General features: G+C 41.3%; 1 protein-coding gene across 2 annotated transcripts in view; it reads right to left on the bottom strand.

The window, feature by feature from the left end:
- Positions 1-829: 829 nt before the first annotated feature.
- The window catches only part of mrpl38 (mitochondrial ribosomal protein L38), a 26,435-nt gene continuing 13,211 nt past the window's right edge, over positions 830-14,053 (bottom strand). For both annotated transcript variants that reach the window (XM_069929013.1, XM_069929012.1), the window contains exons 7-9: positions 13,220-13,378; positions 8,698-8,834; positions 830-1,104 (exon numbers count right to left, since the gene is read on the bottom strand). In XM_069929013.1, coding sequence (XP_069785114.1) covers positions 968-1,104; positions 8,698-8,834; positions 13,220-13,378 — 433 coding nt within the window. In that variant the 3' untranslated portion in view covers positions 830-967. The remainder of the gene's footprint in view (positions 1,105-8,697; positions 8,835-13,219; positions 13,379-14,053) is intronic.

Below are 14,053 nucleotides of genomic sequence, written 5' to 3'. Positions count from 1 at the left end.
AACCCCACTTTGAAGACGGGGTGTGAGTTCTGAGTTGAAAACCCTTGTGGTCCTTACAAGAGGAAATGTCTGGCTAGAGTGTTTCTCCTGAAATAAGGGAAACAAGAGGAACTCAGTGGTGACCTGGAAGAAGAGGTTATCATTTGGAAAACCCTGATGAGGCAAGTTTCTTCGGCAAGACACTGAAGTGACTGATCGGAGGAAATCAGTTTGTGTCCACGAGCAACAAATCTCTCTCTGACACCAACAAGAACCTTCCTGAGCTGTAACCAATTACCTTTAAGCACCAGAGCCTGGTGAAAATTCATAAATGTTAAATTCTGTGCAAAGTATAACAATTACCTGATACCAGTGAACTTGGAGGACTGAGAAGTGAGATTGGACTATGCAGTCCAATAATAATACACTAAATTACTCTGTCTCTCATCTCCAGGGAAATTCAGGTGGAGAGATGATCTTGATAATGACATCGCCACAGTGGGAACTGATTGTAACTGATTTCAACACAAAACCAAACTTTAAACTACAGGAAGGCACTAGATGCAAGATCAAAGGGATCTTGGATTTGAACATTAACTGCAGGTGTTGAATTTAAAACTTCACTGCTAAGGAACCCCTGAAAGCTAAAAATTCCTCTACAATTGGACAATGAACCAAAGGAACCACCTAAAACTGTTCTAATGTTTGTCACAGTTGGAGTTTTAATGTGCAGTCACTTGCATAATTGATTACTCCCTATCAAAATACCTCATTATGACTTTCAATTTGAGTCAGCAATTCTACAGAAAATAGACTGCCCACATTCTCAGTATTTCTGAGGAGACCGAGATATTACAAAAAAATATTTATTTCTATTCCATGAACACAGAATTTGTACTGGTGAAGTACAGGAGTTCTGACGAAGCAGTCTGGCAGTCAGCTGCACTTGTAGTTGAAGACCTAGTCCCTGCAAGAAGGGATTGCTTCATCAGTAGATGCCATAGGTGGGCTCATGGCTGTCTCTGTACCGGTCCAGGTATCGGAGTGGCTGACCATGTGGGTATTTTTTTTGACGTGGATGGTAAGTTGGAGGGGCATCATATTCAAATATTGGCTCCTTCATATCTGTGAAAGTACACAAGTAAATTATTGTCCCTTCTCCTTTAGTCTAGCTCCTTGATCCAGCACTGAAATTCCTGATCATATTCCACCACCTCCTCCTACCCACCGAGAGAGTTCATACCTTTCATAGATCACTGTAAAACTTGCAGCTCTCCAGGACCAACAATACTCCCAAACTGAGAGAGGCTTTTGCAGCATCTCTGTCACACTCCTGAACAAAGGCTTCTATCTGCAAGCAATCTTCCATTAAGCTTCTACTCTGCTCATACAGGTAGAGTCACAAAGTCATTGAAAGTAACAGCACATAAACAGGCCCTTTCACCCACTGACAATTAACCACCCATTTACACCAACATCACATCAACCCCATTTTTTTTCCATTTTCCCCACATTCTTGCCCACTCTTCCCATACGCACTAGGAACAAATTACAATCAGTCACTGTCCCTACCTGCTCTTGTTCTTTCTTTCACTGCCCTGAACACATGTTTAGAGATAAAGGATGGTAATGGGCTCCTTTGTCACAGGAGCCCACACCACTCAGATCAATTAACCTATTGGCCCCTGTACATATATAGAATGTGGGATGAGACCTACTTGTCTCATAGATAAAAATGTAATATGGTTCACTCTTTCCCATCCCAACCTCTTCTTCCTTCCAGAATTCTCATCCAAGTTTGGCATCCCAGCTTTAATTTGCTTTCACTCTAATTCCAAAGCAGGCAGAGTCCTGGGACCCATGGCCCTTCAAATATTATAAAAATTCTAAAATCGGGCCTCACATAATGCAGCAGAGATAGGAGGACACGGGCCCTGGGGCTCCCCTAAAAAATCTAATTTAAAGCCATTAAAAGCACACAGAAACACCTCTAAACTATCTAAATAGCTAGTATATGAGGAAAATTAAATGAAGAAACAAATCAAGGTAATTTAATCACCGATCAAAATCCAGCTTCAACAGTAGAATCCATTTCAGCAACAGATCATCAGGAAAACTGCAAAATGGTGGCTCCAAAAGCTTCGATATCTATGGAGGGATCCATCCATGGAACGGGGCCAGCCCAAGATCTACTGTTGAAGGAGGGAGATTCACGTGTCCTTCTCCAGGACTCCAAAAGTGAAGAGATTAATCAGTCCATCTCAGGACTCAAAACTATGTTAGACCAGCTGATACAGAGGAACATGTTGGATGGCAGAGGATCGATGACAGAGGTGGACTCCTCCCTTGGTGTGTTAAGGAGGGAAAATTACTTTCTATTGGGGAAAACAGGCCAGCTTGAGAACCACAGCCAATATAATAACATCTGTATTGTTAACTTGAAAGAAAGCTGTGAGAGAAATGAGCCTGGACATTAGGGGTCAAGAGGACTTTCTTAATGAATCAATGATAATTGAACAGACTCATTTAGCTTTTGCATCCAACCCATCAGCAAGCCAAAGACCGAGACACGTCCTGATACGTCTGTTGAAGTATCAGGATGGGAAAAGATGGCATGTCGCCATGCGGCAGTCGAGAGAGGACAAGGGTTCCATTACATACAGCACCAGGCCAGTGCTAGTTTTCCCCCGACCTAAATGCAGGTTTATTGAAGCGCTGGAGGGAGTTCAATCAAGTCAAGAAGGAATTCCAATCAAAGAACATTCCATTTGCCTTACTTCACCCTGCAACATTGAGGGCCACACTCCCTAATGGAGGGAGGAGATTCTTCAAAACTCCTGGGGAAATGACGACATTCTTGCATGATTGGCCCGGAGGAGAATAAAATGGCAAGCAAGAGCAGCAAGCAATCGAACAAGGAAAACTGGATCGGCAGTCGCGATCCTCAAAACTGTAGCCACCTTCCACTTACAATGGATAGATGAGTTCCAATTTAAAATGATTAGCTTCTATAGTAGCTGACTTTTACAGTAATTGTTTCTAAGTTGGGTGTTTTAAAACCTATTGTATTCAAAATGGAGTAATCTTGTCTAATAGTTCATGTTTTTTTTATATACAGGAGCCCGGGGCCAGGCAAAATGTTTAAGAATTAGTTATAAATGCTGTGCCTAATAAGTGCAGGATGCACATCCCAGTATGATGAGGAAGGTAATCCGAATATTCAGGTCAGCATGGGGGTGGGGAGAGGAGGGGGGGCTTTTTATTTTTTATTAACCTCGTCAGTGCCTCATCCAACCTTTTCCTATTTTGTCACAAAGAGACATATTTTAGTTTGTACAGAGGTTTTAGAGAGGTCACAACATTTTGGTGCATATACACACATGATTATTATTGATGAATAAGGTAGTGAGATGTTAGCTTTAATGTGAATGGGCTGAATGGAGCGGTTAAAAGGAAGGGAGTCCTGGCACACCTGATAAATTTGCAAAATGTTATTACCTTTGTGCAAGAAACCCACCTTACTGCTTAGGAACATAAGAAACTAAGGAGAAAATGGGTAGGACATGTAATGTCGTCATCTTTTAATTCCAAAGCCGGGGGTTTACCATCCTGATAAACAAGAAGACGCCAGTAAAGACTGGAGAAACTATCAATGACCCATCAGCCAGTCATGTATTAGTTAATGGTCAGCTTTATTCAGAGCCCTGGACACTTTTAAACCTATATACACCTAATTATGATGATGAATTCTTCATTCAAGATATCTTCTTTAAGGTTTTGGGGGAACGACCAAATATACTTGTAGGGGATAACTTCAATTTCTGTTTGGATCCTGTTCTGGACAAATCAATGCAAATACTATCCAAAATAAAAGCAGCCAAAACTAGGGTTTTCATGAAAGATTTATATTTGACAGATGTGTGGAGGTAAACACACTGTCAAACCAGGGACTGCTCCTTTCATTCTCCCCCATAATTCCCACACTAGGATTAACCTCTTTTTGTTGTCAATACAGTTAATTCTTAGAACATTAGAGTCAGAATACTTATCTAGAAGCCTGTCAGATCATTCACCTTTGACCTCTATTTTGATGCCATGGCAGACATAGAAGGACTGGAAATAGAAATTCTTAATTGGAAAAGAAGATTCAACAGTCTGGCTCCAAAGAAGTATGTAAAATGGTTGTAAACAAAAAACTCAAGTAGAATCCATTACACATAAAATTGAAGAAAAAAAACATTCTAAGAACTAAACAATGATATTATGAACTGGGAGAGAAAGCACAAAGTCTTGTCCTGCAATTGAAAGCAGAGGTGAATTCAAGAACAATTGATTCAATTCAGACTGAAGTGAGCTCAGACTCATACAATCCACCAGAAATTAATGACACATTTAAACAGTTCTATACAAACATATATAAAGAAGAATTCCCAGAAGACTTGACTAAGATTGATGACTTTTTATCTACTGTTGAACTGCCCAATCTTGACCAAGAAGATCAAGCAAATTTGGACCTCCCCCTTACCCCAAAAGAAATTTTAAAAAGCCTTAGGCTCACTACAGTCCAATAAATCACCGGGGGATGAATTTTACAGAGAATTTAAGGATTTATTTATGGCCCTCACCATGGATTTAATTGATTTAGCATCTAAAACCTAAACTCCTCGAATAATTTTCGACTGCCATCATTACTGTGATTCATTAAAATACTCTTCATTTTGGCCCATTTCATTATTAAACTCAGATGGATTTCTAAGGCCCTGGCTAACAGGTTTGGTCAATACTTTCTGAAATTAATAAATCCAGACCAGAGCAGCTTTATTTTGAAATGTCGATCTGCTAACAACCTATGAGGGCTCTTCAGTATTATCCATATGCAAAGTCGAAGACTGAACCGAGTGTCACTGTGACTCTGGATGCTGAGAAAGCCTTTGACAGGCTGGAATGGCCATATTTATTGAAGAGTCAGTCAAACTCGGGTTTGGGCAACTGTTTATTAACTGGGTTAAAACACTTTATCACAGACCCATAGCTAAGGTTGCCACTTATGGATAGATCTCGGCAGTGTTCCCTTTGAGCAGGTTGAGTCAACAGGGTTGTCCCTTATCTCCAGGACTTTTTGTCTTGGCTACTGAGCCCATAGCAGAGGCAAATAGACAAGACTCAGAAATAAAAGGTTTTAGAGTGGGTCAGACAAATCACAAAATTAATATTATGGCAGATGATGTAATCCTGTACTTAACAGATCAGATCAATTCCCTTACTAAATTACAGACTTTATTAAAAGCTCATGGCAGTTTCAGGATAAAAGGTAAACTGGGAAAAAAAGTGAAAGTACTCCACTAACAAATTCTGATTACATTGACTACCACTGAACAAGCCCATTCAAATGGCTCTCAGGTGGCATTAAATACATTGGAATAATGATCTTCAGAATTTATATAAACTTAATTACCTCCTATTACTTAGTAAAACTGAAGAAGATTTGAGTTGGTAGGTGAACATTCCCATCACGCTCATTGGCAGGGTCAACTGTGTAAAGGTGAATATGTTGCCAAGATTGCAGTATCTTTTCCAATCCTTACCCATTTCACGACCTCTAACCTTTTTAAAACCCTTAATAAGCCTATTGGGCAGGTTATATGGAACTTTAAGGTACCCAGAGTATCCATGGAAAGGTTAATATGAGGAGGCATCCAGTTGTCCAGTTTCAAAAGCTACTATTTGCCAGACCAAATGAGATTAATTTCTTCATTTTCTGAGGGCGATGGTACCCGCTCCTGGGCACAAATTAGATTGTACAAATTAGTCCTTCTATGTCTAAATGAGATGTTCCATGATTTTATTTATCAATGGAATTCTAGAATTACAGACAACCCCATTTTAAAACTTGGTTAGAATATGGGCTGAGACCATATGGGCTGAGAATGGCTCTGGATTGAAAACAGGATTGTCTCTGAAGACACCTTTGAGACAAAATGAACTTGAACAACAAAATCCTGGAAGCATGGTATCATAATGGGATACAACGTCTGGAGGATTGTAATGAAAAAGGACTTTTCATGTCATTCGAACAGCTGAAAAATAAATATGACTTGTCGAATAAAACCCGTTTTTTGTTACCTTCAATTGCAATCCTTCCTTAGGTCTAATTTGGGCCCTGAAATGACTCTACTGGGGCTCACTGAAAAAGAGAAACTACTACATGAAGTAAATGTACATGTTTATTTCTAGAATGTACTTATTATTTATGAGTGAGACCCCAGGCCAGGTTTGCATAAATCTAGGGTGAGATGGGAGCTAGACATAGACACAACAATTGGTGATCACCTCTGGTCAAATCAATGCCAGGGACGTTTGTTGGTTACCATCAATGCCATTAGTCATTGGTCCGTTAATATTCCCCACAGAAGTTACACCAATATAAACCTAATTTTAGGTGAGGTTGGTTCCTTGTTACATTCTACCTGGCTTTGCAGGAAGGTGAGGCCTTTCTGGTATGATCACAGTAGTCACCTTCCTAGTAGACCCACCAAAGGGTTATGATCGCTACTGACCAGCCAGCAGACCTCTGTAAACACTGTGACACCATCATGTCTCTATGTGTTTTTCTGTACCCACTGATGATGGGATTTTTCAGTTTATTTTTCTCTGCTCTTATCATTTAATTGGACTCATACAGAGGGGAGGGGCATGGAGGGATGGGTTTTACTTGACGTTTTGTGTTTTGCATGATCGTTGATTGTTAAATATATTTAAAGTGATAAATATTACCAAAAATTTCTAAGATCTCCATCACTGTCTGAATTTGTCCATTCTGGTCCTGAGTGCATAGCCAGTCTAAGGTGGACCATTCACTTGTTCATTATTTGCTTTTGCTGTGAAGCAGTGAATTTTGCCCTTTACACACACACCTGGTTCACTTGACTACAGCTCCTAACTCCACATCCTTCTTGTGGTGATGTCACCTTGTTCAATTAATTTGTTCCTACTGCATATGCTGTGGCAACCGTACAAACCCTGAACTATTTGCCTGTTAATCTCAAAATACACAGTAACATAAATCTAAGAAAGGAGTAACACAATGATCACTGGATGACACATGCACCACACATGAGCATGAGTAGGAGCAACATAATGACGGGTTGGCATGTAGCCCCTATGAATGTTTCAATGCCAGGCCTGTTGCTGGAGACAAGGTTATTGTTGGTTAGTAACCTGATCTCTCTCTCCGTGACCTGATGTGATTTGATTGTAATTGTACACAAATGCAGATGCAGCAAGATTCTAACTTACTACAGCCACAATGATATGTGAGATACATCAATAGTAATAGCATAATGTGCCATGAAATAGATGTGTATCTGTCCCCAGGAATGACCTCTGTATTGGAATGGCAAACTTCAACACCACTAATCAGGAGGCCACAGTTAGTCCTCAATTTCAGTGGCATCAGATAGCAACGTGCATTCAGGAGAAAGGAGATCCAAAGTGTCATGAAGTCATGGGTAATGGTTTCCACTATGAATTGTCAGTTGTAAACAGACGCTATTTCTGCACAGGGTGCAAACATCCCAAACAAAATCACAAAGATGTTACGTTGAAGTTGTTCTGAGAGATTGATGAGGTCAAATTTGGAATTTTGTGTGCAATTCTGGTTGCCTAACTACAGAAAGGTTATCAGTAAGATTGAAAGGGTGCAGATAAGATTCACTAGGATGTTGCCAGGTCTTCAGGAGTCAATTTACAGGGAAGATTCGTTGGAACAAAGAAGAATGAGAAGAGATTTTATAGAGGTTTACAAGATTATGAGACAGAGTGGATGTGAGTAGGCGTTTTCCACAGATTGGGTGAGATACATATGTGAGGTTAGAGTTTTAATCTAAAAGTGGGAAAGGTTGAAGGAAGCATTAAGGGAAAATTCTTCACTCAAGAGAGTGGTGGGAGTGTGGAACTGGCTGCCATCTGATGTGATGGGAAAGGTCTGGAGGGTTAGCGAATGGGAGGAGGTCAGTAGGATTAGTGGAATAGTGGTCAGCACAGACTAGAAGGGCTGAATGGCCTGTTTTCTCTGCTGTAGCAGTCTATGGTTCTAAGAAGGCTCACTAACGGTTATACTTTGTGAGGTGTTTGAGATTTGGTAGGTCATTGAAAACATCTACAGATGGACCATAGAGAGCATTCTAGCTGGTTGCATCACTGTCTGGTACGGAGGCACCAGCTCTCAGGACAAGAATTAACTCCAGAGGTTTGTTAACTCGGCCTGCGACATCACAGGCACCAGACCACTCCATCGAGGATGTCTACAGAGGCGGTGCCTTAAGAAAGCAGCCACTATCCTCAAAGACCCCCACCACTCTTCTCTCTGCTACCATTGGGCTAAAGACGAGCACTCAGCAGCACAAAGACAGCTTCTTCCCTGCTGCCATCAGATTCCTGAACGATCAATGAACCAAAGACACTGCCTGAATTTGACTTCTCATGAACTATTTTTATTTATTGTTGTAAGGTGGTTTATGTGAATGTTTGCACCGTGATGCTGCCACAAAACAACACATTCATGACAATAAATTCTGATTCTGAAAATGGACAAGAAAAAATTCACAGCAAACTAGAGAAATACATCTTGCACATGATTCATTTCTTTTCTGGAGAGGGCACCAAGCTCTGCAGTTGGTTAGTGCACACATCATTTTAAATGTGGGAGACTGTACTTACCAAGAAGATTGTGGAAGGTATATGTGACAGACTCATCCCAGCGACTCTGGAAGAAAGCCATGCCAGCTGGAGTCAAAAGATCCTGATGTTTCTTGTAAAAATCAAAGGTTTTAAAGGTTCTCATTTTCAGACTGAGACTGTGAAGTAAAACATAGGAAGAGGTGCCCAGATATGTACAATACTCAAATACCAGCTTACTCAGGAATGCAGACAACGTCAAATATACCAACCAGATAGTTATTGCAACTTCAGGAGGTTACACATACACACATTACAGACAATAATAGAGTGGACATCTGTAGAGATGTGTTGCGGGAAGAGAGTTGAGATGGCTGGCAGAGTGGAACAAGGAGAAACATACCAGGAGAGGCGACAATGAGACTGCGTTAAATAGACAAAAGTGCTGGAGAAACTCAGCAGGTCACACAGCATCAACAGAAAGCAAAGGGTGGATATGGGTGGGAAGGCAGAAGAGAAGTCATGGAAAGGAGGTAGCTATGAATGGAGAGGGAAGGAGTGGGGAGCAGGATAAAAGAAGACAGAAGGATAGGGAAAGAACAAGATTGGGAAGGCTTTAACAGAAACTGGAGAAGTTGATGTTAATGCCAAGTGGTTGGAGTACCCAGACCAAATATTAGGTTCCTTTAATTTGCAGGAGGCCTCAGTTTGACAGAGTATGAGTCCATGCATGTTGGGGTGTGGAATTAAGATGGTTGGCCACTGGAAGGAACCAGCTCAATGAATTGATCTCCCAGACTATATCCAGTCTTTCCGATGCAGAGGAGGCTACAACGGGAGCAGCAGATGCAGTAGGTGACCCCTGGGGAGATTCACAAGTTAAGTGTTACTTCACTTAGAAGGACTGTTTGGGGGCCTGGATGGTCCAGGCATGTAGCATTTTCTGCAGACAAGGGGAGGGACCAAGGGGGCAATTAATGGGAATGGATGAGTGGACATGGGAGTCCCAGAGGGAGCAGTCCCTGTGGAAAGTGGAGAAGGGAGTGTCTGGTGATGGTATTGTGTTGCAGGTGGCAGAAATTGTGAAGGATAATATGTTGGATGCAGAGGTTGGTGGGGTGGTAGGTGAGAGTGGCATCTAGGGGCGGAGAGGACCAGGGCAGATGTGCGGGAAATTGAGGAGATGTGGGTAAGGGCTGAGTTGATGGCAGTAGAGGGGAAGCCACATTTCTTTGTATGTTCATGTATGTTCTGAAACGGAAGATCTTATCCTGGAAGCAGATGCGAGAGAGGAGGCGACAGGGTGTAAAGAGGTGGGAGTTGGTAGTTTATATTTGCAGAGTTTGTCTCACGAGATGGAGACAGTGAAGTCAACAAAGATGGGGCGGGGGGGGTGGGTAGTGGGGGGTGGGTAGTGGGGAGTACTGCCAGAGATGGACCAAGTGCATTTGAGGTCCGGATGAAGTTGATGAGCTCATCATGGGTGCACGAGGCAGCACCGATGTACTCAATGATGTAGTAGAGGAAGAGTTGAGGAACCTTCCTGTGTAGCCAACAGACAGGCAAGCATAGCTCGCTGAGTTAGATTAGTGGTTCTCAACCTTTCTCTTTCCACTCCCATCCCACTTTAAGTAATCCCTGTGCCATTGGTGCTCTGTGATTGGTAAGGGATTGCTCAAGGTAGGATGTGAGTGGGAAGGGAATGTTGAGAACCACTGCTCTTGACCCAATTCTTACTGAAATATTTGGCTTGAGAAAAATTGTCATTGGCCCACTTCCTTCGGAGTTCTGAAAATGCGCACATAACGAGTCAATTAGGGTCAATTAAAACAGTGGTTTTTGCACTTTTTCTTTCCACCCACAGACATTTTAAGCAATCCCTTACTAATCACAGAGCAGCTATATCATAAGGATTACAGGTACACGATCCTTTATCCGGACATCTAAAATCCGAAAGCTCCAAAATCTGGCAAGTGGGGAGAGAGACGGCAGCACAAGTCGGGCAGGTGAGGGAGAGAGAATGCATGTCTGTGTGGGTTTTCTCCAGGTATTCCTGTTTCCTCCTACATTCCAAACACGCACAGGGTTAATAGATAAATTGGTCACATGGGTGTATTAGAGCAGCACAGGCTTGAGGTCCGGAAGGGTGTGTTGCCCTACTGTATCTCTAAATTTAAAAAGATAAACAGCTCATGTTGCGGCCCTCTGAATACTTCCAGCATTCTCTATTTTTATTTTCAGCAGCTGCAGTATTTTAGACTTTTATCTGAAAAATGGCTAATGTGGTTTTATTTAAGAATGGCTGAGCCCGGGGTCTACAGGTTGGTGAACCTAACGTCAGTGGTGGGTACATTAATGGAAGGAATTCTGAGATACAAGATCGACATTTGCAATGGCAAACACTGACTGGGGATAATCAATTTGTGATATCATAAATTTGATTTGAGTGTTTTTTTTTAGGTGTTAGCAGAGGTTTGATGAGGCCAAGACAGTAGATGTTGTCTACATGGACTTTAGCAATTTCTTTGTCAAGGTCCAATATGATAGGATCCAAAAGGTTAGATAGAATATAAAGAACCCAGATGAGATGGGAAATTAGATGCAAAATTAGCTTGGTGGCAGGAAGGAGGGTTGCTTTGTATAGGATGACTCGCATATAGGATGACTCCTGAATTTCCATCTAAAATGTATGTTTTGAGCAATACCCTTTGTCAGATTTAGGTGGGGGCTGTCTTATTCACTTACCACTGCCCAGTGGAAGCTGTTAAAGGCAAATCACAATATTTAAGGGTTTAAATTTTATTTGGATATTTTAAAATAAACCACTGTCAGCTCCTGTACCAGGCTGTTTAAAGCCTGCACAGAGCTGACAGCAGCGGATGGACCCTGTGGAGGAGTGCTGAGGATTGTGTTGAAGATGGCAGCAATGTTGAGACTTTGTCAAGGTAAGAATTTTAAACCCGGTGTACAGGACAACCCAATTTTAAAGTGATATTTTAAATTTTCAGATTGTCCTGTACAGCGGCATATACAGGACACTAATGATTTGGAAGAGCATGTAGGTGGCAGATGATATCAAAATGGCTGATATAGTGGAGAGTGAAGAAAGTTGATTAAGGCTAAAACTGATGAAATGGGAAGGTGGTTGGTGGAATTTAATTCAGACAAGCACATAGTGATGTATTTTTGGAGGTTAAACCAAAGTCCAGACAATCATAGTGAATGGCAGAGCCCTTTAGAATGTTATTGGACTGCATGGCATTAAATTACAAATACAATGTTCCTTAAAGGGGGAAATACAGATAGAGTGGTGAAATGCATGCTTAATGTCTTCAGCAGCTGAAGGAATTAGCTGAGGTGGAACATCATGTTAACATGTAATAAATCATTGGTGAAGTAGTGGGCAGTTCTGGCCACTACACACTACAGTAACAGTGTGATTAAGCTTAAGGGGGTTCAGGAAAGATTCACAAATGCCTGGACTGCACAGCCTGAGTTGCATCGGAGAGATTGGAAAAGCTGAGAATATTTTCTCCGGATCAAAGGAGGCTGAGGAACAGCCAGATGGAAATTTATAACATTATGAGGGGTATTAGATAGGGTAGTTAATTACTATCTGCTTCCCAAGTGGGGAATCTACAATTAGACGGCACACGTTTAAGGTGAGAGGGGAAGATTTAGAGTGGATATGAGGAGCAGGTTTTCCCATAGAGGGTGGTGGATATGTGGAACAAACTGCCAGAGGAGAGAATAAAGGTAGCATCGAAAAGACATTTGGACAGGAACATGGATAGGAAAGGTTTCGAAGGTTATGGGCCAAATGGGATTAGCGATAATAGACAACTTGACTGACATGTTGGGCCAAAGGGCATGTTTACTCACATTTGTACCCAAGATACAACGTAGTTATATGAAGGATACAGGAATTATAGGAAGGATGTGGGAGCTTTGGAGAGGGTGCAGAGGAGAGGTTAGCAGAGCTAACTTTTCACTTTGAACCATAGGACAAGAGGAAAATTAATAGAAGTGTACAAGATTATGAGAGGCATAGATAGGCTGGACAGCCAGTGCCTGTTTCTCAGGGTGGAGATAGCACACAAAGTGAAGGGAGGGAAGTTTAGGGGAGATATCAGGGGTAAGTTTTTATTTATCGATGTGAGTTGTAAGGCCCTGGAATGCCTTGCCAGGGATAGTGGTGGTAGAGGTTGAATTATTAGGGGCATTTAAGAGACTCTTAGACAGACATGGATGGAAGAAAAACAGAGGTTTACGGAGTAGGGAGGGTTTAATTATTTTTAAGCAATATATGGGTTGGCACAACATCGAGGGCTGAAGGGCCTGTATGGTACTGTAGTGTTCGATGTTCTATAGTTCAATTTTAATCAAAGGGTGTAAATACAGTGTCGAAGAAAGCTCATGATTTTAAAACTCAGCGAACAACTTCTATTTTCATTATTATTTCCAGATAATGAGCAATACCTATTACTGTCTTCAAGGGCCACAGCATAGTGGGTAGTAAATGCACTTTGTTCGCACCAATCTCTCAGTGTTGATATTCTCTTACCAAGGGTTTGGTCGGAAGTCTTCTTCAAAATTAATTGCTTCATCTTGTTTAAAGAGAATGAAGATGCATCGATGATATCCTGTGCCTTTTGCAGGAAAAGGGGGCAAATAGTGGCAGATATCCTCTCCTTCTGAGACAGCGTTCCCAGGAATATTACCACTGTACAGCAAAATACAATGAAACAAAATGATTCTGATTCTTTAATTCGCCAGTCACTATTTACAGAACAGACTCAACAATGCACTTAAAAACATTTAATACCAAAAAAGCTACAAATGTTTGTCAAGGATTGATTTTAAGGAAACTCTCAAGAGAATCTAGAAAAGGTGATGGGTCATCATTGTGAAGCTAATGAAGATTGTGTGCGGACAAGGGGACACTCAGGGAGAAACATAGATATCTTGGACAGCTGCAGGCAGAAGGAAGGCAAAAACCAGACACTTTTGGAAACAAACAATTAAATTTTAAAACTGAGATGCTGTTCAACCAGGAGCCATCATAAATCAATCAAAACACGGCTGATAAGTCACCAGGGCACAGTGCATGGTAAGATGTGGGCAGCAGCAGTTTTGAATAAGCTCATGTATCAAGAAAAATAATAAACCAGAATCATTTCAACCAACGGCATCCAAATTAAATGAGGTTGGTATACCATGTCTCCTCTATGCCAATCCTTCAGTTTCAAGAGTGTAGTATTATTATATATATCTGTATTGCTCAGTACTTTAATTGGTAGTGATCTATAAAGCAGATGGAAATTGGGTTAAACGATATTAGACCAGGAACATCAGGAAGCCAGAATGAAAGAAACAGAGGGAAAAAGAGAATATCCAC

Source organism: Narcine bancroftii, chromosome 3 (assembly GCF_036971445.1).
Source record: "Narcine bancroftii isolate sNarBan1 chromosome 3, sNarBan1.hap1, whole genome shotgun sequence".
NCBI classification, from domain to species: domain Eukaryota; kingdom Metazoa; phylum Chordata; class Chondrichthyes; order Torpediniformes; family Narcinidae; genus Narcine; species Narcine bancroftii.
The sequence above is the reverse complement of the archived record's forward strand: the minus strand, read 5'-3'. Positions and strand labels throughout refer to the sequence as shown.